The sequence below is a fragment of the Triturus cristatus genome, chromosome 1_1 (assembly GCF_964204655.1).
Source record: "Triturus cristatus chromosome 1_1, aTriCri1.1, whole genome shotgun sequence".
NCBI lineage: Eukaryota > Metazoa > Chordata > Amphibia > Caudata > Salamandridae > Triturus > Triturus cristatus.
Window position 1 is genome coordinate 242,475,114 of NC_140579.1, and position 22,554 is coordinate 242,497,667.

Genomic DNA, 22,554 nt, shown 5'->3' on the forward strand with positions numbered 1-22,554 from the left:
AGGTAGGTAGCCATCTTCCCTGGGAGAGTGTTTGGGGGTGGGAGGCCTGTACCACTACTCCCACCATGCCCCCTTTTCCACACCTCATTAGGATGGAGTACTCCCTCCACCCCACCCAGAAGCAGTTGGAAGCCAATGCAGTACACCAAACAAACTTACAGGTAGGAAGACATATCATTCGGTCTCATGACACCACTGAGCAAGATGTAAGCCTCCACCACGCACACACAGATGTGTCACATCACAAAGCCAAATGCGAGCACATAACAGGTAAGTAGCCAGTACGTGCACCCACACATTTGTCACAAAAGAAATGGTGCCATATGACAACACCAGTCCTCCCATTGCACAAATATGCACACCGACCCCATTGCCACGCACAGTGTGCACACGGGTAAGCTAAGGAAACTGTCACAGCTACCAAAGTGTGACACACCAATGCACATGTAAAAAAAAGTCTGGGCACAACTATGCACAGCACCTACTGACATGTGCATCGCCATGGGGCAAGTGCAACAAGGACCATACGAAAATTAAGAAAGCATGTGTGGTGGTACAAATCAAGATATGCACATACCAGGACAAAGATATGCAGGAGATGACAATGGCCAGTCCATGGCCAGATGTGACGCCTGCCAGGTCAGACAAATCAATGTGGTGACTACCGGATTATCTCATTTACCATAACTGTCAACTCACTGCTCCACCACCACCTCAATGGAAATGTACACCCCCCCTCACATGTCACCATTGCAAATAAAAAATCCTTACACACATGTTGTTGTGTCTGCTCCATCTTTACTGCAGGATGTAAAGTCTTCAACATGATCACAATGTACCAGGATAATGTGCTGTATGTAGGCAAGGAGAAGTTGAAGGCACCTAGGGAAACACAACAGAACAACATTCACTGGTCTGGGTGTGGCATCACAGACATCACACAACACCTACCATCAAGATAACCCAACATGCACACGTCACAATGGGCAACAAGTGTCAACATACACGTCCTGTAGATGGTCCCAAATGACCTGTCCCAGAAACATTGCAAACCACTGCTGAGTCTACAACTGGCCGCTGTTACAATTCTCACATACCCCTTCACGACAACAGCAATATCAGCAGACAATGGGTATGTTGTACAATGTCACCCACCTTCAAGTGAAATAGCGGGTGATAAGCTGTTCACGCAGGTCAACACCTTCCTCCTCTCCACTGTCCTCATCACTGGACACGGGTTGGTTTGCAGGCTGGGGCCTTGGGTCCTCACCGTCATCCAGGAGCAGGGGAATCTCTTTGCGAATGGCTAAGCTGTGGATCATGCAGCATGCCACTACAATCTGACACACCTTCCCGGGCGAGTATGCCAGTGCACCTCCCGTCTTGTCCAGGCAGTGGAAACGTGACTTGAGAAGACCAAAAGTACACTCCACCACACAACGTGCCCTCCAATGAGCCTCATTGTAGCGGACTTCAGCCGGGGTCCTGGGATTCCTCAGTGGGCTCAGCAACCAGGGACGGTTGGGATATGCAGAGTCACCTAGGTATGACAAACACAAATAGACATTGCAATGTCACTGAGGCAGAGGGCAGCAGGTCCAACACCCAGTACGCCATATGACTAGGCATGCTCACCCACAATCCATGCTCACTCGGGAAGCAGATTAAGCATCAGCTGGGGCACAATGCTGTTCCGCAGGATGTAGGGGTCATGGGCCGAGCCTGGGAATTTGGCACACACGTGGGGATTCCTCAGTGGGCTCAGCAACCTGGGACAGTTGGGATATGCAGAGTCACCTAGGTATGACAAACACAAATAGACATTGCAATGTCACTGAGGCAGAGGGCAGCAGGTCACACATCCAGTACGCCATACGACTAGGCATGCTCACCCACAATCCATGCACGCTCGGGAAGCAGATTAAGCATCAGCTGGGGCCCAATGCTGTTCCGCAGGATGTAGGAGTCATGGGCCGAGCCTGGGAATTTGGCACACATGTAGGAGATGATCAGATCTGCCAGGCACACCACTTGCACATTTATGGAGTGGTAATGTTTGCGATTCCTATGAATGTGCTCACTTGCCTGTGGTGGCACAAGCCTGACATAGGTGCAATCAATGGCACCAACAACATTGGGGATGTGTCCAAGGGGATAGAAGTCTCCCTTCACAGCTGGCAATTCAGCACCCCTGGGGAAATGGATGTATCTGTCCTTGTATATCATTATGGCGGACAGTACATCACGCAGCACTATGCTGAACATCGGTTGTGACATCCCACCAGCGCTAGCCACTGTCTCTTGGAACGATCCAGTGGCTAAAAAATGCAGGGCCGCTATCACCTTATAAGTAGGGTGAAAGCTGTGGGATATGTCCGGCGAGGCTGCAGGTGGGGCTCCAACAGATCACAAAGGGTTTTTAGGGTGGCTCTATCCAGACGGCATTTCCGGATGATCGCCACATCCTCCATGTCCTCCAGCACCGTCAAGTGATGAATCCGATTTGGCCTCCTCCTATTTGAGATGAAAGTGGACACATGTCTATGCAAAACATCATGAGATGGGCACAGCATCTCACGTTCTGGATGACACAACGATAACAATGACTGCCATCAATATTGAGTTACAGACCAGCTTACATGTAGGGACACCTTCAGCTACACAAAGGGCACACCTGTCAACTTACACAAAACAAGTACCTCAAACACCACCTTAGTCAATGTGAATGCACATAGGGATATGGCCACATTTCACATGGGCACGCCTGGGAGTGTAGCATCCAGCATATGTGTAACAAATCAACCCCATTGTCTCCTACCTAGCTGCTGTACCTGTCACACCTTCATGCGTCTTTTCAACCTGGCACACATCCACAACACAATGACCAGAGTAGGCGCAGAAATGATGATTGTGTGCATGAGCAGACATAAGAGGCCATGCAAAAAACATCATCATTCATTGAGACAAGCATTGCTGTGATTGTCACTGCACCTCAACACATTGACATGTGTACACATTGTAGAGTCCAGGACAACACTGTCCTGCCTACCTGACCATCAAATCCATAAGTGACATGTGAGGGAGTACAGGCCAATCTACGAAATCACATACACAAACATGGCATGTGTAGTCACCAGTGAAGTAAATGGAACATTGGCATTGCTTGCACAATGATGTGCCATTGACCATGTGGGCACTGTGCACTGTTGATGTTTGCCAGATGGCCATTGCCATTGTATGGCACCCATATCGCGGTAGCTACCGCCTGGCCCGGGCGGTGTGTCACCAGCACCACCCATTCACACAAGTGCGGTAGTGATAGGCATGGAGACATGGGGAAATGGCGGTTGGCATGCTCCGCTGCCTGAATCGCGGTGCCTCGTGTCAATGTACGGCACCCAAATCGCCATAGCTACCGCCTGGCCCCGGCGGTGTGTCACCAGCACCCCCCATGCAGACATGTGCGGTAGTGATTGGCATGGAGACATGGGGAAATGGCGGTTGGCATGCACCGCCGCCTGAATCATGGTGCCTCGTGTCAATGTATGGCACCCATATCGCGGTAGCTGCCGCCTGGCACCAGCGGTGTGTCACCAGCACCCCCCATTCACACATGTGCGGTAGTGATAGGCATGGAGACATGGGGAAATGGCGGTTGGCATGCACCGCCGCCTGAATCGTGGTGCCTTGTGTCTATGTATGGCACCCATATCACGGTAGCTACCGCCTGGCCCCAGGGGTGTGTCACCAGCACCCCCCATTCACACATGTGCGGTAGTGATAGGCATGGAGACATGGTGAAATGGCGGTTGACATGCTCTGCCATCCATATTGCGGTAGCTACCGTCTGGCCCCGGCGGTATGTCACCAGCACCACCCATTCACACAAGTGCGGTAGTGATAGGCATGGAAACATGGGGATATGGCGGTTGGCATGCTCCACCATCCATATTGCGGTAGCTACCGTTTGGCCCCGGCTGTGTGTCACCAGCACCCCCCATTCACACATGTGCGGTAGTGATAGGCATGGAGACATGGGGAAATGGCGGTTGACATGCTCCACCATCCATATCGCGGTAGCAACCGCCTGGCCCAGGCGGTGTGTGTCACCAGCACCCCACATTCACACGAGTTCGGTAGTGATAGGCATGGAGACATAGGGAAATGGCGGTTGGCATGCTCCGCCATCCATATCGTGGTAGCTACCGCCTGGCCCCGGCGGTGTGTCACCAGCATCCCCCATTCTCACAAGTCCGGTAGTGATAGGCATGGAGACATGGGGAAATGGCAGGTTGGCATGCTCCGCCGCCTGAATCGCGGTGCCTCGTGTCAATGTAAGGGATTTATTAGGAATACGGAATTGGAATTTGGCAGTCTGCAGTCGGATTAGTATACTTATCCGACTGCAGACTGACGAATTTTCGCTGCGCTACAAAACTTAACAGAATAAACTTCTTCAATTGAGAAGTTGCTGGGGACTGGAAATTTAATTACACCGTCCAAAAAGCACCAGAGTTCACTTACCTGTATCTCTTGACGATTATTCACCTTAAACAAAAGCTACAGAACGACGATCGATTTGACATATACGTATCAATTGTATTCTATAATTCTTGAATCTTTGGAAACACCATTCAGGGGTCAACTGTTTAAATTTATGATAGTCCTAAAGCTGGTCTCATGGACAAATGCATAGAGACTGAAACGTCGACATTCACACTCTTTTCTGGAAAATAATGTACAATGAGAAGAAGTGTTTACAATAGTGACATTGAAGGATTATACAATTGTATTTATTTTCCTCTTGTTACATTGTTTGTATAACTGTGTAGTACCTTTGATAAATTTCTAAAGATAAAACCTTTTTCTATATATACCCGTGTTTTGAATATTTGTTGTTTTGTGATTGGTTCATTGGTTCTTATGTCCTCAGAAGGAACAAAAATATTTCAGAGTTAAAATACATTTGAATAATATCTCTCTGGCGAGTTTATCAATAATTCTTGCAGTTAAAAATATATATCAAAAGCAATAGAACAGAGTATTCCAAATAAATCCCTTGAAGGCGTCTTTTACCCGTTCATTTGATTTGCCCAAGCCCTCAAGGGTAGATTGGGTTTCCCATTATATTCGATCGTGTCAATGTATGGCACCCATATCGCGGTAGCTACCACCTGGCCTCGGCGGTGTGTCACCAGCAATCCCCATTCACACATGTGCGGTAGTGATAGGCACGGAGACATGGGGAAATGGCGGTTGGCATGTGCCTGAATCGCGGTAGCGCACACCGGGCCCCTGCAGTGTGTCACCGTCATGGAGCTTGCCATAGAGCCAATGGGAACCTTGATTGCGGTGGCATAATGCAATTTTGAAGATCACGGTAGGTGTACTCCGCCACCGCGGAGGCGGTCATTGGATGCACTTGAAAGAGGCAGACCTGGACCACCAATTGCTGCAGCTTGGCACCTTTAAAATGACCCCAGGGGGCTATATATGTGTGGGAGGGAGCCTCACATTTCCACTACTCCCAGAGCCTGCTGCCAGAGACCCCTCACCTGCTGCTGCCTCCAGGGACTGCTGCCTGAGACCCCTCACCTGCTGCTGCCTCCAGGGAATGCTGCCTGAGACCCCTCACCTGCTGCTGCCTCCAGGGACTGCTGCCAGAGACCCCTCACCTGCTGCTGCCTCCAGGGACTGCTGCCAGAGACCCCTCACCACCCAATTCCGCCGCTGTTGTCTCATGTCCACAGTGATGGCAAGGACAGAGAAGATCCGCGCCAGTCCCTTCACGAGCGAGGAGCTGGAGGTCCTGGTGGACGAGGTGCTCACACAGTACCCAAGGCTATATGGTGCCCCAAATGTCGTGGTTAGTCCTCAACAGTGGGGGGGGGGGGTAGGGCAGGGGGCACACATGTAGTTGGACTGATGCAGTATGTGCCTGGGAATGTAGTGTTGTGTCATGCACTGCCTGAAATGCTGTCTCCAGTGGGAGGGTGTGTGTACCCAATGCCACAGGTTTCCGTGCCTGCACATGTATCTATGAGGGACCTGTGTTGTGTTGTCAGCCATACAGTGACGCAGAAGGTTGTTCATGTAGAAGTCAGGACAGTGATTGCTTGGCTGAATGGCTGTGTGTGACCCTCTAGTCCATCTTAGTGTGAGCCCACCTGGCCAGCACAGTCCCCGCCCACAAAGACAAGGACACATCACTTCACTTACAGAGCATTACATCAGTCTTTTCACATTGCACTCCAGCTATGGGCCATCTCAGCACTGTAAATTGCACACGACTGGCCTTCTGAAGAGGATTTTGGATTTGTGAGATCATGCCCCTCAATGTGACATTCATGACACAGTTATCTATTCACAGGGCAGGGACATTGAGGGCTGCGCAGTCTTGGACACAGTGAATCTACCCCGAAACACAGGTTGATATGTGATGTATGTGTTGCTCAACCCAACAATGGACTGGAGATGTGGGCAGGCTACATAGGTGTTTCAGTGCTGGCATCCTGCATGTGTGTGAGATGTGCAGGGACTGTGTTCCCCTCACACCTGCATGCATTTACATCAGCCTTTCCCATGCAGATTTACCATGTGAGATGTACTCTAGTCTCTGATAGACATATCGTTGGATATGTGATGAGTTTGTATCTTGCTGCTATACTGAGAGATGTCGGTACATAACACTGTGTCACTGATCATTTCCCCCTCTTGTCTCCCATGCCTGCAGCTCAAGGTACACCAGTGTAGGGCCATGTGGAGGGCCATTGCAGCGAAGGTGCGAGCTCTGGGGGCCTCAAACTGAGGGCGCACCCACTGCCACAAGAGGTGGGACGACATCAGGCGGCTGGCAAAGAGCGTGGCGGAGATGACCTTGGGGCTGCTTCCTCATACTGGGCGTTTAAAACGGCGCAGCATGACACCACTAATGGGGCGCATCTTGGCGGTGACACAGCCTGAGCTGGTACACATTTGAAGGAGCATCAGCAGCAAGCCAGGGGTGAGCATTTGGGGAGGGTGACTTTGACTGGGAGTGGCTGCATGTGTACAGAGCCTGTGCCAGCGCTGGCCTATGTGATGTTGGTAGTGTGATGCAGTGGCATGTAAGTGGCTGCTGGGCTGGGTGCCGGTGTCATGCATTTGCCCTACCTGTACTTACAAAGGTGATTTGGATGCTGTGCATTCCCATTGCATTCTGAGTTGTGCTCTTCACGTTTCTTCTGCATTGGGGTAGTCTTGGGAATCCCATGGGAGGGAACGGCAGTGTGCCCTATCTGACTGCCTTCATCAATGCGTCCATTGCATGCACCCAGATTGGGGAGGCCTAGACATCTGACAACAATGTGCACCCGTCTTTGGGCCCCAAAGTACGACATTGTGGGTGGCATGGGCTAATGGCCATTGTGGACTGTCATGTTGTAGTCTGTGTCTGTGTTGTCCCCTCCTGTTCCATCCAGATCTGTCAGTGGCAACAAGTAGTGTGCCCCTATCATGTCCCTAGGTGTGCTCAGGGCTAGTTGTGTGTCTGTTTGAATAGAGCCACAAGCAGGGTGTTGTGCTGTGTGGTCATCACATGGCTCACTCATGCCTGAGTTTCCAGTTTCCACGCACTGTTTGAGTCTATAAAGTGAGTTGGCACGATGTGATTGCACAGGGTGGTGTGCAACATGTAGATTTGGTCATCCTTTTTTATGCATTGCTTGCAGATGTTTGTTCTGTTGCTGCCACTGACCTGACCCTACATCTCTCTCTCTCATGCAGCATCTCCTGTGGTCAGAGGGACAGGAGACGGACACCAGTGGGGGTGAAACTAGCACAACAGCTGCACAGGAGCCCAGTGACACAGATGTCACCAGTGCCTCAGAGGGGGACAGGAGTCTGTTGGAGGAATGAGCCTGAGACGCAAAGCACCACATCATCTGATGCCAGCGGGGATGCATCCATGTTGGTGGGCATAGGGAATGGGTACTCTGCATCGTCTTCCACCACACAGTGGCCAGTGCCCACCCTCTCAGCCACTTCCTCTGGTGCTGCCCGTGTCCGCCTCAGTAAGAGGGGAAGAGTGTCCTTCACCCCTGGCACCCCTGCCCCTGTCCCCCCTGCTGCCATCAGTGCTGAGTCTGTGGACCTATTGCACCAGCTGTGTGTAGGCCAGACAGCTCTCCTGAATGCCTTCATTGACCACAACAAAAAATTGGCCCAGGTGGTTGCTTTCATGGAGGGCATACATTCAGACGTGGGTGGGCTGCACCGGACAGTCCAGGCTTTGTCCTCCACAGTGACGTCTGCCCTTCAACAGGCACATACTCACAGTCCAGCTCCGATCCCTTTGTCCACACCCCTGGCAGTGGCCATGTCTGACAATAGTGACCACGGTCCACATACATCAAAGTCATGATACGGCACACAAAGCACACAGCAGCAGCAACCCAAGCGGTCCCGGGTGCAGACACCATCCCCACAGAAGACCAAAGCCACCTCGGAGCGCAGAGAGAAAAGCCCGTCAGGCGACACCAGGGGACAAAAAAGCAAAGCAGCAGACCTCAGGCACACATGCCTCAGAGGCATCCCCATCCTATGACTCTCCTGCCCCTAAAGCATCTCGCAAAGAGAAGCATACAGTTTCTGTACCCACCAAGGAGGTGGGGCATGCCAAGGGTACACCTAGGAAGGGCTCCAAGGCAGATTCACCCACCACCTCGACTCCCATTCCAAGCCCAGTGAAGCAGGGGAAAGAGGGCACTGTAGGGGTGACACCTAGTAAACAGGGGAAGGGGGGCAGAGGCGAAGCCAGGCAAAGCATTCCGCTGGGTCCAGCACATCACCAGAGGGGGTGCCAGCGTCTGCACCTGATGCAGCTTTGGTGGTGAGTGTTTCTGCTGTGTCCACACCACTTCCCATTGACAGCCAAGTCTGAGTGTTAGTCACCCTCACACACCTGTCTCTCACACACATAGGCCTGTACTGCACATTGTTACCCACTGACTGTGTTGTTGACCATGGAAAGGTACAGTCGCACACATTCCCATTGCAGCTTCTCATGGACATGCTCTGTACTTAGACCTGGCCACTGGCCTTGTTGTCACTGCAGTTTTGTCCTTGCCTGTGCAGCTTCTCATGGACATACTCTGCACTTTGCCCTGGCCACTGGCCTTGTTGTTCACTGCTGTTTTGCCCTTGCCTGTGCAGCTTCTCATGGACATACTCTGCACCCTGGACTGGCCACTGGCCTTGCTGTGTAACCCTTGCCTGTGCAGCTTCTCATGGACATGCTCTGCACTTAGCCCTGGCCTCTGGCCTTGTTGTTCACTGCTGTTTTGCCCTTGCCTGTGCAGCTTCTCATGGACATAGTCTGCACTTAGCCCTGGCCACTGGCCTTGTTGTTCACTGCTGTTTTGCCCTTGCCTGTGCAGCTTCTCGTGGACATGCTCTGCATTTTGTGCCTTTCTCTTCTCTTCTCATGGTGCCTATCTGTGCAATATGTGAATAAAGACAGTTGCTCCTGTTGTCTATTTTGTCAGTGTCCTTACTGAGTACAATTCTTTTGCTGTGTATAAATGGTTTACTGTGCCACATGGTCTGTGTGCCACTTCAACATAGTCAATGTTTGGGCTCACTTACTCTATTTTTTTCAGGGGTGACAGGGTCTTCAGATCTTCCTGACCCCGATACTGGTGGGGGCAATGGTGTCAATTTACAATGGAAAGCAGTTGTCATTTACTTAAGTTGCTCATGTTGGCTATATTGTACACATGTCAGGTTGGGGGGCACTGCTAGCACAGAGTGGGTTTCTGCACACAGTATGGCAGGCAGGCTGGCCAGGGTCATCATGTATGTGTATTCTTCCTTTATGTGTGCCCAGTGGTGTATGTGTGTGGTCATCTTGTGATGGCCAGAAATCCTAGTCCCATGGCTTACTTTCCATGTGTGCTCTTGGATGGTCAGGTAGTGTGCAGTGTGCAGGGGGTGAGTTTGTCGGGAGTGTTGATGTGTGCATGCCCCTGCATTGTCAACTATACATGTGTTTCCCAGGAGTTGTATGCCTGTTGTTTTGGTTGTTCAGCCCTGTGGATGTGGTTGTATGCACATGCGTGAGTTGTATGTTGTGCACTGTGAAGTGTGTTGGTGTGTCCTTGCAGTTCTGTCTGACTCCTGCTTGTTGTTTTTGTCACTTGTGAGTATGCAGAGTGTGTGACTGGCAAGTCAGTGCTCTGTTTTGTTGCACATCCATGTGTCTTGTTGCTGTTTGTGGGGACTGTGCAGACCTGCTGTTCCACAATACCATTGTGGTTGTGTTTTCTCATGCATTGCTGTCACGTGGTGCCTTCTTGCCTCCAGTGTGGCATGTTGTGTGTGTTGTCATACCATCCCCTATCTGTGGTTCAGATGCCTACCCATTGTGGGTCTGCACTCCCTATATTTGTGTATGGTACAGTCCTGCCTGTGGTACTTTAAATTTTGGAACCACGTATCTGGCATGATTCTAACATGACGATTTCTTTATCAACAGACCGAGAATGTTTAGGATACTATGCACAAGCATTTGCGTCACATTCGAGTGACGAGATCGCCTGAAATCAGAGTTTCTGTCCTAATACCTCGAGCTCCATTTTAGGACGACAGCCATTTTGTGATTGCCCTCTCATAGGCAACAGGACTACGGCCGAGCATGGGTCTGAAGGACACACACACCTTTGCTGACTCCTCGGTGACCTGGGTGAACTGACTTCGCTGCCTAAGGCCAAACCTGTTCGGTCAGTTCCCTTCCCGCGGCCGAATGAGATTAGTATCAGGGCCCAGCATATCACTAAACCTTTCATCACACACGAACCATGCCTAATCTTCTACACACCTGCCCCTGTTCCCCTCTTTATGACCCGTTTTACGAGGAGGAGGTGCCCGTTTTTATTGGGTGTCCGTCGATATCTGATGAAGGCGCTAAGCTTTGCCGGGTAATTGATTAAGGGCTGAACGAACTGAAATATGTACTTGCCATTATGACTCTGTCTTTTCCTTTGTAATGAATGCATGTGAATGATCATACCGTAAAACGAGGAATGTTTGCCTAAAGCATAATATTTGGTATATAAGGAGAAGGCTGGTTTTCGTAAGGGAGCAGTCTCCTGAGAATATACACGTGTTGTACTTCTAGGATACCTGTCACTGGCTGCAGCCAATAAATACGATCTTTGACTTCACCAAGAAGACTCTGTGTTTCTGTAGTCTGAAACAGGAAGAACTCGAAGTCTTCGGGTGTGTTCCCTGGCACCGCTGGGTTCCGAAAAACCCAGTACTTCAGTTGGCGCCCAACGTAGGGCGATTTCAGCGGTACCGGTCCAAGCCAGAGGTACGTGAGGAGCTTCGTGTGAAAATTCTGGAGGAAGGCCGCCACTTCATCGACCCCTGCATGTCGACGTGGTCCGAAAGTCTTTGCTGCGAGGTTCTCCGCGTTCCAACAGCTACAAAGGACTGCTGCCCTGACTATCGCCCTGTTTTGGACCCTTGATGAATTGGTAGAGCGAAACGATAAACGAGTCTTCTGGTGACGTCATTGATACCTCAGTTAAGTATAAGTGGAGCGTCTCCCAGTCCTTAGTTTGATTACTTGGTTTGATATCCCCTTTGGGATCTTTTGATTTGGAACTTGCAAGCGCCAAAACCAAGGGACTCGTGTATTCACGAGACTATCGTATTCGATAATCCTTTGAAGTTTGAAACTAGACTAGAGAGCGAAGATGCCTGGTTCTAGTATACTTGGAAATTGGTTTTGTCTTGGTTATAATAGGGATTCCCGATTGGAGGACTCGTGTCCGGTTCCTCCGATTGGAACTCCAACTTATGAATTATATGTAAAACATGGCATAGGCCCACTCACATATAATGAAGTATGGATCCGTTACACCAGAAAAGATGGTGACTTAAAGTGGCCCCAATACGTAGTTTCGACACAGAGATTCTGGTAATCTAGAGGTTAAACTCTTTAAGAAGAAAGCCCGGCCGGCAATGTTTGACTCTTTCCGCCTATGGCGTAAGGAAGCCAAACAGCAGGAAATTAAATTGGCAAAAAGAAATAAAAAACAAAAGGGTATCTCGATAATGCAAGCTGCTTTGCAGTTTCAAGATAATGAAGAAGAACAGATGAGTGAGCAGTTGCACAGACAATGTAAACTAGTGATAGATAAATGTTATCCAGTTTTGCCGCTTCTTCAGCAAGATGCGTCAAAAGAAATAGAGAAAGATACTTTGATGTCACACTTGTTAAGTTCACCACCCCCTTATGCGCAGAGTGCTACAGCGCCTCCGCAACACCAAGTTGTGCAACATCCAGTTATTTTACATCAAGCTCCTCTACCACCAGTTCCTCCTCAGTTGGCCCCTGCTCCTATGGTGCAGCCCCCTCAGGGGCCGCCGACTTTGCTGCCTGTCCCCCCTTTACCTTCTACGACTTTGCCTACTACATCGACTGCCTCTCTTGGCGCTCTTCCTGATACTGTCTCTACATCTACGTCTACGCCTACTGTGCTTCCCTCTGTTTTTTCCCCTGTTCTTTTGTCAGCTTCTCCTTCTGTCCGACAGAGAGTGACGGATACAGTTGCTAGTTTTATATTACCTTTCTTCGGGTCGTCTGGTGTGACCCCTGATCCAAAGCGTAAGCAGACGCCTAGTCAACTGCCTAATTCTCACGAGAAAGAGATGTTTGACCGTATGGCGCGCAAATGGATTGTTCACCCATCAAGGTATAATTTGGAGTCTGTTATGGAGGTCTTTTGTCAATGGGAAGCACCGAAACAGAGATACGTTTTTGAAAAGATGTGTGTTTTCCTTTGTGAGGAATTGGAGGATAACGATTTGGAAGCAGATCCGCAGGATTTGTGCCGTGTACGGTTTGAGTTTGAAAAAGGTACGATTGTGGGTCCCGAAGTCGAAAAAGCAGTTGCGACATTGTTATCTTTTAGGATTGAGGATCCTTCCCAGTCACTGTTTAAACATGACTCCTCTGGTAAAAAGGTACGGCAGTACCCTATGAGGGAAGTCCCTCCGGTATGGAAGGACGCTGTTGCGGCCGATGCCGCTCAAGGTATTGCTGCTGCTCCAGCTCATTTTCAGCGTGTTTGGGTACACGTCCCTTGGAAACGATCTGAAGTGTTAGCCCTTAAACAAACTTTACCCGACCCCCGTAAGAACCCTGCAGGATATTATAAGGAGTTATCGCAGACTGCGGAATCATGTGTTATGAATTTGGCTGACATAGACATGTTATTTGAGAATGTGGTTCCGCAGCCTTTGTGGGGATTGATTCGCAATACAGATCACGTGCAAGAGTTAGGCGCCACATGGGCTAATATTAGAGCTGCTAACGATGGGCAAGTTGGTGGTGCCAAGCCTGATCCCGTAGTAGCAGAACTCCCTGCTAGGATCATCACTTACATAAAAACTTTAATGCCTGCGATGCGTGTTAATTGGGATAAGTTATCTGCGTGTAAGCAGAAGAAAGATGAAACAGTGTCTGATTTCTTCACTAGGTTTGAGGAAACGTTTATCGACCACAGTGGTCAATATATGAGTACAGAAGGTGGTCAACGGTTGTTCGTTGACAAATTTGTGCATAATTTGCTTCCAGAGTTGTGTAAGAAATTGAAAGATTCAGAAAGCTCTTGGGCTGTTTCCTCTTCAGCACAAATATTAGCTACTGCACAGTATTACGAAAACAGGGATAAAGATGAGAAAGATAGAGCAGACAAGAAAAATAAAGAATTAAAAACGAAAGTTCTTTTACAACAGGCTTACCCGCCACGTGGTGGTCAGAGTAATTATCAGCAACCTCAACCGTTTCAGAAAAACATGCAAAGGTATGAGTTTACTCGACCGCGTGCCCCTGTAGGTCCCAATCAGTGTTCATATTGTAAAGAAGAGGGTCATTTCAAGTATAGTTGTCCTATTTTGTTGCAGCGTGCTAATGGTGCATTTAGCGCAAGAGGTGGAGGTGTTCAACAAGCTCCCAGAGGTAGAGGACGCGGAAGTCTCACCCAGAACGCGCGTCCCCTTCCACCTCAAAATACACTGAATAGTTTTGACCAACAAACTAATGCGTCTGGTAGGACGGCTCAGTACTATAATGATGATTATTATGTGGAAGATGAGAATATGAAAGGTAATGATTGCTTGGACAGCCATAGACAAAGAGAGGGAGTTGTTTCAGTTCCAGTAGATCAAAGTGGACCGTATGTTAAGGTGACTACATCAGGTGTGTCAGAGCCTTTTCTGTTGGATACTGGTGCTGCAAAGAGTTCTATTATGCACTCAAAACTCCCTGGCGCGCCTTTGTCTGGCAAGATGAATGTTTCGGTAAGTTTTTCTGGCGCCCCGGTTAGGAATCCGATTTCTTGCCCTATGTCACTTTCTGTTGGACCTTGTGAATTGGAAGCACCCCTAATTTTGACAACAGGTTGTGGTGAAAACTTGTTGGGATTGGATTTGTTGAAAAGATTGTATGCAACATTATATTGTTCTCCTTCGGGAGTACAACTTACACTGGGTAGGAAAGTGGTTTCTCCAATGTATTTGTCAAAGGATAAACTTCCGACAGAATTGTCGTTTCTTCCTGACGCCATTTGGGCTACGGGTCCTAATGATGTGGGCCTTTTGGAAATACCGCCATATGTTGTAACATTGAAAGCCAATGTTAAATTGCCACGCATTCCCCAATATAAGATCTCTAGTGAAGGTGAAAAAGCGTTGCTAGCGATCATTTATGATTTGAGTGGAAAAGATGCGATCGAAGAGACCAGAGGCAACGTTTGCAATAGTCCTGTTCAGCCTGTTTTGAAACGTACTGACCCTTCTCAGCCACCTGTTTACAGGTTCGTGATTGATCTTAGAGAGGTCAATAAAATAGTTGTGCCACAGTTTCCAGTCGTTCCTGATATTACTGCCTAATTGACTATGATTCCAGCCTCCGCCGCCTGGTTCTCGGTGATTGACTTAAAGAATGCTTTCTTCAGCATCCCGATTGCCGAGAAGAGCAGAGATATTTTTGGTTTCAGCCTAGGAGGTCGAAGCTTTCGCTTCAAACGCGCTCCTCAGGGCTACTGTGAAAGTCCATCAATATACAGCCAAGCTTTAAAAACTCAGCTCGATGCGATTGTTTTACCTGATGGTGCTACCCTTATTCAGTACGTTGACGATTTACTAATCGCCGCAGATACTGAAGACATTTGTAAAGAAGCAACATTGTCGTTGTTGCGTCATTTGTCTAATCTACATCACAAAGTGTCGCTTTCAAAACTGCAATATTGTCGACAAGAAGTGACCTACTTAGGTCATCTCTTATCGAAGGAGGGAAGGAAACTGACCCCAGAAAGAATTCAGGCAATAGCAAAATTGAGTGTGCCTAGTACACAGAGAGAAGTACGTGCTTTCTTGGGCATTACATCCTACTGTAGACAATGGATACCTGGGTTTTCTCTGCTGGCCAAACCTTTGATAGCATTAACATGTAAAGATACACCAAATCCCGTCCCATGGTCTGAAGATTGTCAGAAAAGTTTTTCCAAATTGCGTGAAGCATTATGTTCGGCTCCTGTGCTGGGTACTCCTGACTACAGCAAGCCTTTTACACTGTATGTGCACAAGAGGGAAGGTTGTGCATTGTCGGTGTTGACACAGTCTTTTGGAGGCAAGCAGCGTCCATGCGCGTATTTTTCATCAATTTTGGATCCGGTAGCTAAAGCATTGCCGAGTTGCTTGAGAGCCACAGCGGCAGCAGCTGTTTCTATTCGACAGTCTGCTGGGTTAGTAATGAACAACACGTTGTTTGTTATGGTTCCACATGCAGTGGACACGTTGTTAAACAGAACCAAAACACAGCACTTAACTAGTGCTCGATTGTCAGGTTATGAGTTGACACTGCTAGCGAGTCATGTTCACATACAAAGGTGCAATACGTTGAATCCAGCCACGTTATTGCCGATTTCAGTGGAGACAGATGATGTTGAGCAGCATGATTGTCTTTTCAAAACAGAAGAAGAAACAAAAGGGAGAGTGGATCTCAAGGATACTCCCCTTGTAGAGTGTGATGGTACCTTATGGGTGGATGGTTCATGTTTCAAGCTTTCGAATGGTGATACGACTGCATATGCTGTCACGACTTTGCATACGATTGTTGAAACTGCACGTATACCACATAATTCAGCCCAAGCAGCAGAATTAATTGCACTTACAAGAGCGTGTGTGCTATCGAAAGGAATGAAAGTGACCATATATGCCGACAGTCAGTATGCTTTCGGTGTGGCCCATAGTTTTGGGCGACTATGGGAGGAACGTGGGTTCCTGACTTCACATGGAGTTAAAATACAAAATGGTCAGTTGGTGAATGAACTCCTTGAGTCACTGACATTGCCGCTACAAGTTGCGATTGTGAAATGCAGTGCACACAAGAAGGTTACTGATGATGTTGGTCGTGGTAATGCATTTGCGGATGAAATCGCAAAAGAAACAGCAAAGAATGTGAAGAATCGGATGTATGTTGCAGGCCCTGCAAGATGGGTTGGTGATGTTGGAATGTGTGAAGACATGATAGAGAGTGTGAAGTCTCTTCAAGCCGAAGCTTCAGAGAAAGAATTAAGTATGTGGAGAGAAAGTACAGGTAAACTGGATGAAAATGGTTTTTGGATTGACTTGTCAGAACATCGGCGATGGTTGTTACCCGATGCGTACGTGCTTGCAGTGGTGACAATGGCTCATGGAATGGCCCATATCAGTGTGAAAGGGATTTGTAAGTTGTTGGCTCCAGTATGGCAAAATACTGGAATTCCTAAATGTGCAGAGAATGTGGTCAAAAACTGCATGGTATGTCTGAAATACAATCCTGGTAGGGGAACCCCAACTCCAGCTGGTCATTTTGCGCCTCCAACGTATCCGTTTGAGGTTTTGCAGCTAGATTTCATCCACATGGAAAGATGCAGCAATTTGAAATATGTACTCGTTGTTGTTTGTGCCTTTTCAAGGTGGATAGAAGCATACCCTTTAAAAGACAACACTGCTCTGTCCACAGCTAAAGCCCTTGTCAAAGAATTTTTCCCTAGATTTGGAATGCCGAGAATGGTCTGGAGTGACAATGGGAGTGAATTTGTGGGTCGAGTGATGAAAACAGTATGTGATGGACTGGGTATCCGGCAAAAATTTCACGCTGCAAATCATCCCCAATCAGCTGGATTAGTAGAGTGCTATAATGGCACATTAAAATTGAAGTTGGCCAAGATTCAAGCAAGCTCTGGTCTTAAATGGCCTGACGCTCTGCCTTTAGCACTCCTGTCAACAAGAATGACTGCGCATTCGCGAGTGGGACTTAGTCCCTATGAAATCGTGTTTGGCCGCCCGGCCAATATATGGGGAGTGCCAAGGCCTACAAAATTCAGCGAGATCGAACATCCAGTACTGCTTGATTATTTGTATGAATTGACGGCTAAATTGCGTGTTTTACACCAACAGGTGCATGATAATCTGCCGCAGGTCTCTGAAACTCCAGGACATCCTATCAATCCTGGATCATGGGTGCTGGTCAAAAACTTTCAACGGACAAAGAATGATGAGCCCCGTTGGACCGGCCCCCATCTCGTCCTTCTCTCAACGAGATCAGCTGTTTGAGTGAAAGGGAAAAAGAACTGGATCCACGGCGTCCATTGCAAGAGGGTCCCTTTGCCTCTGCCATATGACCGGTGGGTCCAGGAAGGGATCGCTGATTCTGAGACTGAAACCGTGCCTCGTTTTCTGCCGTTTAGCGATGCACGTGTGAAAGGAACAAGCTCTGAGCAGGAAAGCAATGACATTTTGCAAGAGGCTGTGCCACCGTCAATACGATTGGACACTACAGAGCCTGAACTCTTGTTTCAAGACCAGACAGTACCTGGGAGAAATCGCCACAATTTGAGGCCAAGGACTATGGACAAATAAAATTATTTTCCTTTCCCTTGCTATTTTTAATAATTTTGGGAAGTGCAGCTCTCTCTTTCATCTGAGAAACTTGCTTATTTTTGCTTTTTCGAACCGCCATCCGGGTTCAGCTGCAGGGTCGCGGTTGCCCAAGTCTTTGGAGTGCAACTGAAGACGTTAGGTCAGCAGTTCTGGTCGGTCCAAGGAGTTGCCCTGGACTGACAGAAGCATTTCCTTAGCATAGAACACCCTACCACCGCGAGCAGCACTCAGAGAGGATGGAGTTTTTCGAGAATGAGAGACCTGCTAAACCAATGGACTGCAAAGACAGAACATGTATAATGATGACAAGAAAACGATTTTTGATGTTATGTATTTCCATGTTACTGAGTGTGATGACGATCTTCATAGGATATGTCTTATTCTCTTTCCAAGTAACATTCGCACCAACTGCACAGCCCATACCTCCTCCTACTGTTTCCTCGCATTCCCTTCATCCCCTGCCTGAACACGAGTCCGCTAGAAGATTGGAATTTGTCAATAATTCGTTCATTCAGCTCCTACACCAACACCAACTAGTAGTAAACACAACTAACTGTTGGGTGTGTGGCCTTATGCCCCATACTACTGATAAAGGTATCCCGTATCTACTCCTACCTTTCAGCCATAATGGTTCTGTGTGGGCATATAGAACAATGTTCATGTATGCTCAGGAAGCCAACCCCCTACGTTCTGTGAAAGATAATCCCAAGAATAGTGCTCTAGTTAAGGGGATCGTGGATATGATTAGGGAAGAGATTTCCTATGAAACCATCCCAAGAGATGAGACACTAGCATATATTGGCTGGAATATGACAGGATATGAAGTTACTCTGAGTGAGAACCAGCGAGCAAAGAAATCCTCACCGATCTGGATTGTACCCCATCAGGGTCACCTATGTTTGCAAGGTTATGGCAAGAATCCCAGAGCTCAGTTAGGGAAAAGTATCTGCGCTGAAACTTACGTTTTTGCATCTCAGACTTCCCCTTCGTTCTTAGCAGCCAAGGGTACCTATTTCATCTGCCATGATAGAGCCTATACATGGTTGCCCCCGGACTTTTCGGGCACATGTTTTGTTTCGTTCCTGCTGCCTCCCAACTACACGACCGCGGCAGATTACCATAAAACAAGGATGGTTAGAGGCGTCATCAGTCAAGATGACACTGCAGGACAAGAATTTGGAGATTTCATAAAGGGTTCTCTGCCGTTTTGGGGTCCAATGGTTAACAGCAGGAATATAAGGCAATTGACAAGAGTGGTTGAATCCACGGTAGTTGAAACAGCCGGTGCCCTTGGTAATTTGACTGCTGAGCTCCAGTCGGATCGTCTTATGACTCTTCAGAACAGGGTCGCGTTAGACGTCATACTTGCAGACCGAGGTGGGGTATGTAGAGTGATCCAATCTAGCTGCTGTCTTTTTATTCCAGATAATGCTCCAACAGTTTTCCAGGCCATTTCCAAACTGCATAGAATATCCGAATCCATTCACGTAGATAATGGGGAATGGTCATTGGCGGGGTGGTTCTGGGAACTGATATCTGCTTGGGGCTGGAAGATCCTGATAGTCATTGGAATGATCTTAGCCATTCTTTTCCTGCTCTGTCTATGTGTACAGTGTGCTCCTGTAATTTGTGGCATTTGCGCTACATCATGTATAAGGAAACCTGTAACACGAGACGAGCTAAGCAATAGGATGATGCTACAGCAACATCTCCGCGATTTTATGGACATAGATCTGGATTCAGACTAGCGGGAGTATAGGTTATTGCCTATGTAAGGGCAAAAGGAGGGTCTGTGGTACTGTAAATTTCGGAACCACGTATCTGGCATGATTCTAACATGACGATTTCTTTATCAACAGACCGAGAATGTTTAGGATACTATGCACAAGCATTTGCGTCACATTCGAGTGACGAGATCGCCTGAAATCAGAGTTTCTGTCCTAATACCTCGAGCTCCATTTTAGGACGACAGCCATTTTGTGATTGCCCTCTCATAGGCAACAGGACTACGGCCGAGCATGGGTCTGAAGGACACACACACCTTCGCTGACTCCTCGGTGACCAGGGTGAACTGACTCCGCTGCCTAAGGCCAAACCTGTTCGGTCAGTTCCCTTCCCGCGGCCGAATGAGATTAGTATCAGGGCCCAGCATATCACGAAACCTTTCATCACACACGAACCATGCCTAATCTTCTACACACCTGCCCCTGTTTCCCTCTTTATGACCCGTTTTACGAGGAGGAGGTGCCCGTTTTTATTGGGTGTCCGTCTATATCTGATGAAGGCGCTAAGCTTTGCCGGGTAATTGATTAAGGGCTGAACGAACTGAAATATGTACTTGCCATTATGACTCTGTCTTTTCCTTTGTAATGAATGCATGTGAATGATCATACCGTAAAACGAGGAATGTTTGCCTAAAGCATAATATTTGGTATATAAGGAGAAGGCTGGTTTTCGTAAGGGAGCAGTCTCCTGAGAATATATACGTGTTGTACTTCTAGGATACCTGTCACTGGCTGCAGCCAATAAATACGATCTTTGACTTCACCAAGAAGACTCTGTGTTTCTGTAGTCTGAAACAGGAAGAACTCAAAGTCTTCGGGTGTGTTCCCTGGCACCGCTGGGTTCCGAAAAACCCAGTACTTCATGCCATGTCCCCTGACATGCAGTACACTTCACTTTGGTGTCTGCTGTCCCCTTGGTTCGCATGTGTGTGTGCCTCCCCATCACTTCATTTGTGACACTGTGCTGTGTGGTGCAGTTCTTTGGCCAGGGTCAATGTGTCACTCAGGGCATTTCACCAATGGGTTGTATGTGATGTTCTAATGCTGTTTGTCAGTCATGGTTGTTCCTCTGCAGTTCAACTGTGTGTGCTGCCCAGTCCTCTGGTCAAGTTGTTTCCACCTTTGTGTCCCAGACTTGTGCATCTGTTGGTGTTGTGTTGGATGTATGTGTGTTGGCTGTGTTATTGCTTCACTTCCTGGGTGTGCTGTTGTCTTTCTGCTGTGCTGGATGGTGTTGTGTGGGTTGCTGTTCTGTCACTGATGTCTGTGTGTGGCTGGTATGCTTGGTGTGCACACACTGCTTGTTGTTCATGCAGTGCTGTGTGTGTATGTTGCCTTGTCATTGCCTGGTGTGCTTCCCCTGATGTTCTGCTATGTTTGATATGTGATTTTTCTGCCTGTGCATCTGTTTGATGTGGCTGTGTTGTTCTCTGATGGTGCACTTCTTGTGTGTGTTGTGGTATGTTGTCTGTGCAATGTTACTGAGTGATGAGGTTGTGCACTCCTGTTGTGTCTGTGCTCCCATTGCCTTTCCACAGTTTAGCTGTACAGGGCATGTCTGTTCTTGTTGTGGTTCTGTTTCTGTTGGGTTATGTGTTTGTCTGTTGTTTTTATGCAGACATTTGTTGTGGCATCCCTGTGTGTGTGTGATGTTTGTGGCTACCCCCAGGGTGTGTGATTGTGTGTGTATTGACTGGCAAGTATTGCCAGCCTTCAGTGTGTTTGACACTGGTGTTGTGTGCTGCTGGTGTGAGGGGGGTATGTGTGTAGATTCCTACTGGTGTTTGTCAGTCATGACGTGTGTCAATGGGCCCTGTGTGTAGTGCTGCTGGTGCACTCCTGTGAAGTAGTTGTATAGATGTGTGGCTGTTCACAGTTTGACTTCAGGGCCTTCCTTTCATCCTTGTGCCTATACATGGTTTGCCTTGCTGTCTCCCTGTGTTGTTGCACTATGATGTCTGTGGTTTGACATCACTGACTGTACCAGCCATGTGTGCTTTGATGGGCTGAGGGTGTTGTTCTCTGTGTGTGTCTCCATGGCCTTCCATTATTTGCAGCCCACTTTGGTTTTCCTATTTGTTGTGCTCCATTGCTGTTGGCATGTGGGGTGTGTATGTGTCTGTGTGTCAGTCTGTGGTATGTATGTGTGACTATGCAGACTGTGTGTCCATTTGGATGTTTGTTTCTTGTATGTGTTCATTTGGTGCTTGTACTCATTTTTGTTTCCCTTAGTGTGGTGTTGTGGTGGTGTGTGTGTTTCCCTGGCCCTGTGCTACTGTGTTGTGTGTTCCTGTGCAGCCTCTCCTGCAGAGTCTGTCTCCCTGTTTGTTGGTGCAGGGTGTGTTTTCACCTGGCTTGTTGTTGTGCATGGGGTGCACAGGAGGGGCACATGGCATGTGCCTTCATGGGGTGTGCTAGTGTGTGGTGGGAGGGGGTGTGACCCTATGTCTTTGTACCCTGCCCATGCCTGGTACTGGCCCTGCCTTCTGCATTGTGCGCATGTATTTCCTTGTGTTCACTGCTGCGGTGACGTGACCAGGACATTGCTGCATGGTGGCGGTAGCGGTGTGTCCAGGATGCAGAGGGGTGACTTGGTGGCAGGTGGGTGATGTGTGGGTGCTCTTGTGGATCTGTCCCTGTCCCCACCAGGGTGTCTGATGTGGATTTGGACCCTTTGTCAGCCCATGTGTTGTGTGTTGTGTTTGTGTTATTGCGTACCTGCGGCGGTGTCCGCGGCGGTCCATGAGTTGCTGGTGATGTAGCAGGTACAGCACCGGAAAAACATGTAGAGCTA

The 22,554-nt window shown here is 48.4% G+C and overlaps 1 protein-coding gene across 1 annotated transcript; it reads left to right on the forward strand.

Moving 5' to 3' along the window:
• The first annotated feature begins 18,110 nt into the window (after positions 1 to 18,110).
• LOC146870076 (endogenous retrovirus group PABLB member 1 Env polyprotein-like) lies at positions 18,111 to 19,724 on the forward strand. The gene has a single exon (XM_085599642.1). The coding sequence runs from the start codon at positions 18,213 to 18,215 to the stop codon at positions 19,722 to 19,724; it is 1,512 nt and encodes a 503-aa protein (XP_085455768.1). The 5' UTR covers positions 18,111 to 18,212.
• The last annotated feature ends 2,830 nt before the right edge of the window (positions 19,725 to 22,554 follow it).

Excerpts from the sequence above, each read along its gene's own strand:
- LOC146870076 (XM_085599642.1), top strand. The coding sequence starts at position 18,213 with ATGGAGTTTTTCGAGAATGAGAGACCTGCTAAACCAATGGACTGCAAA.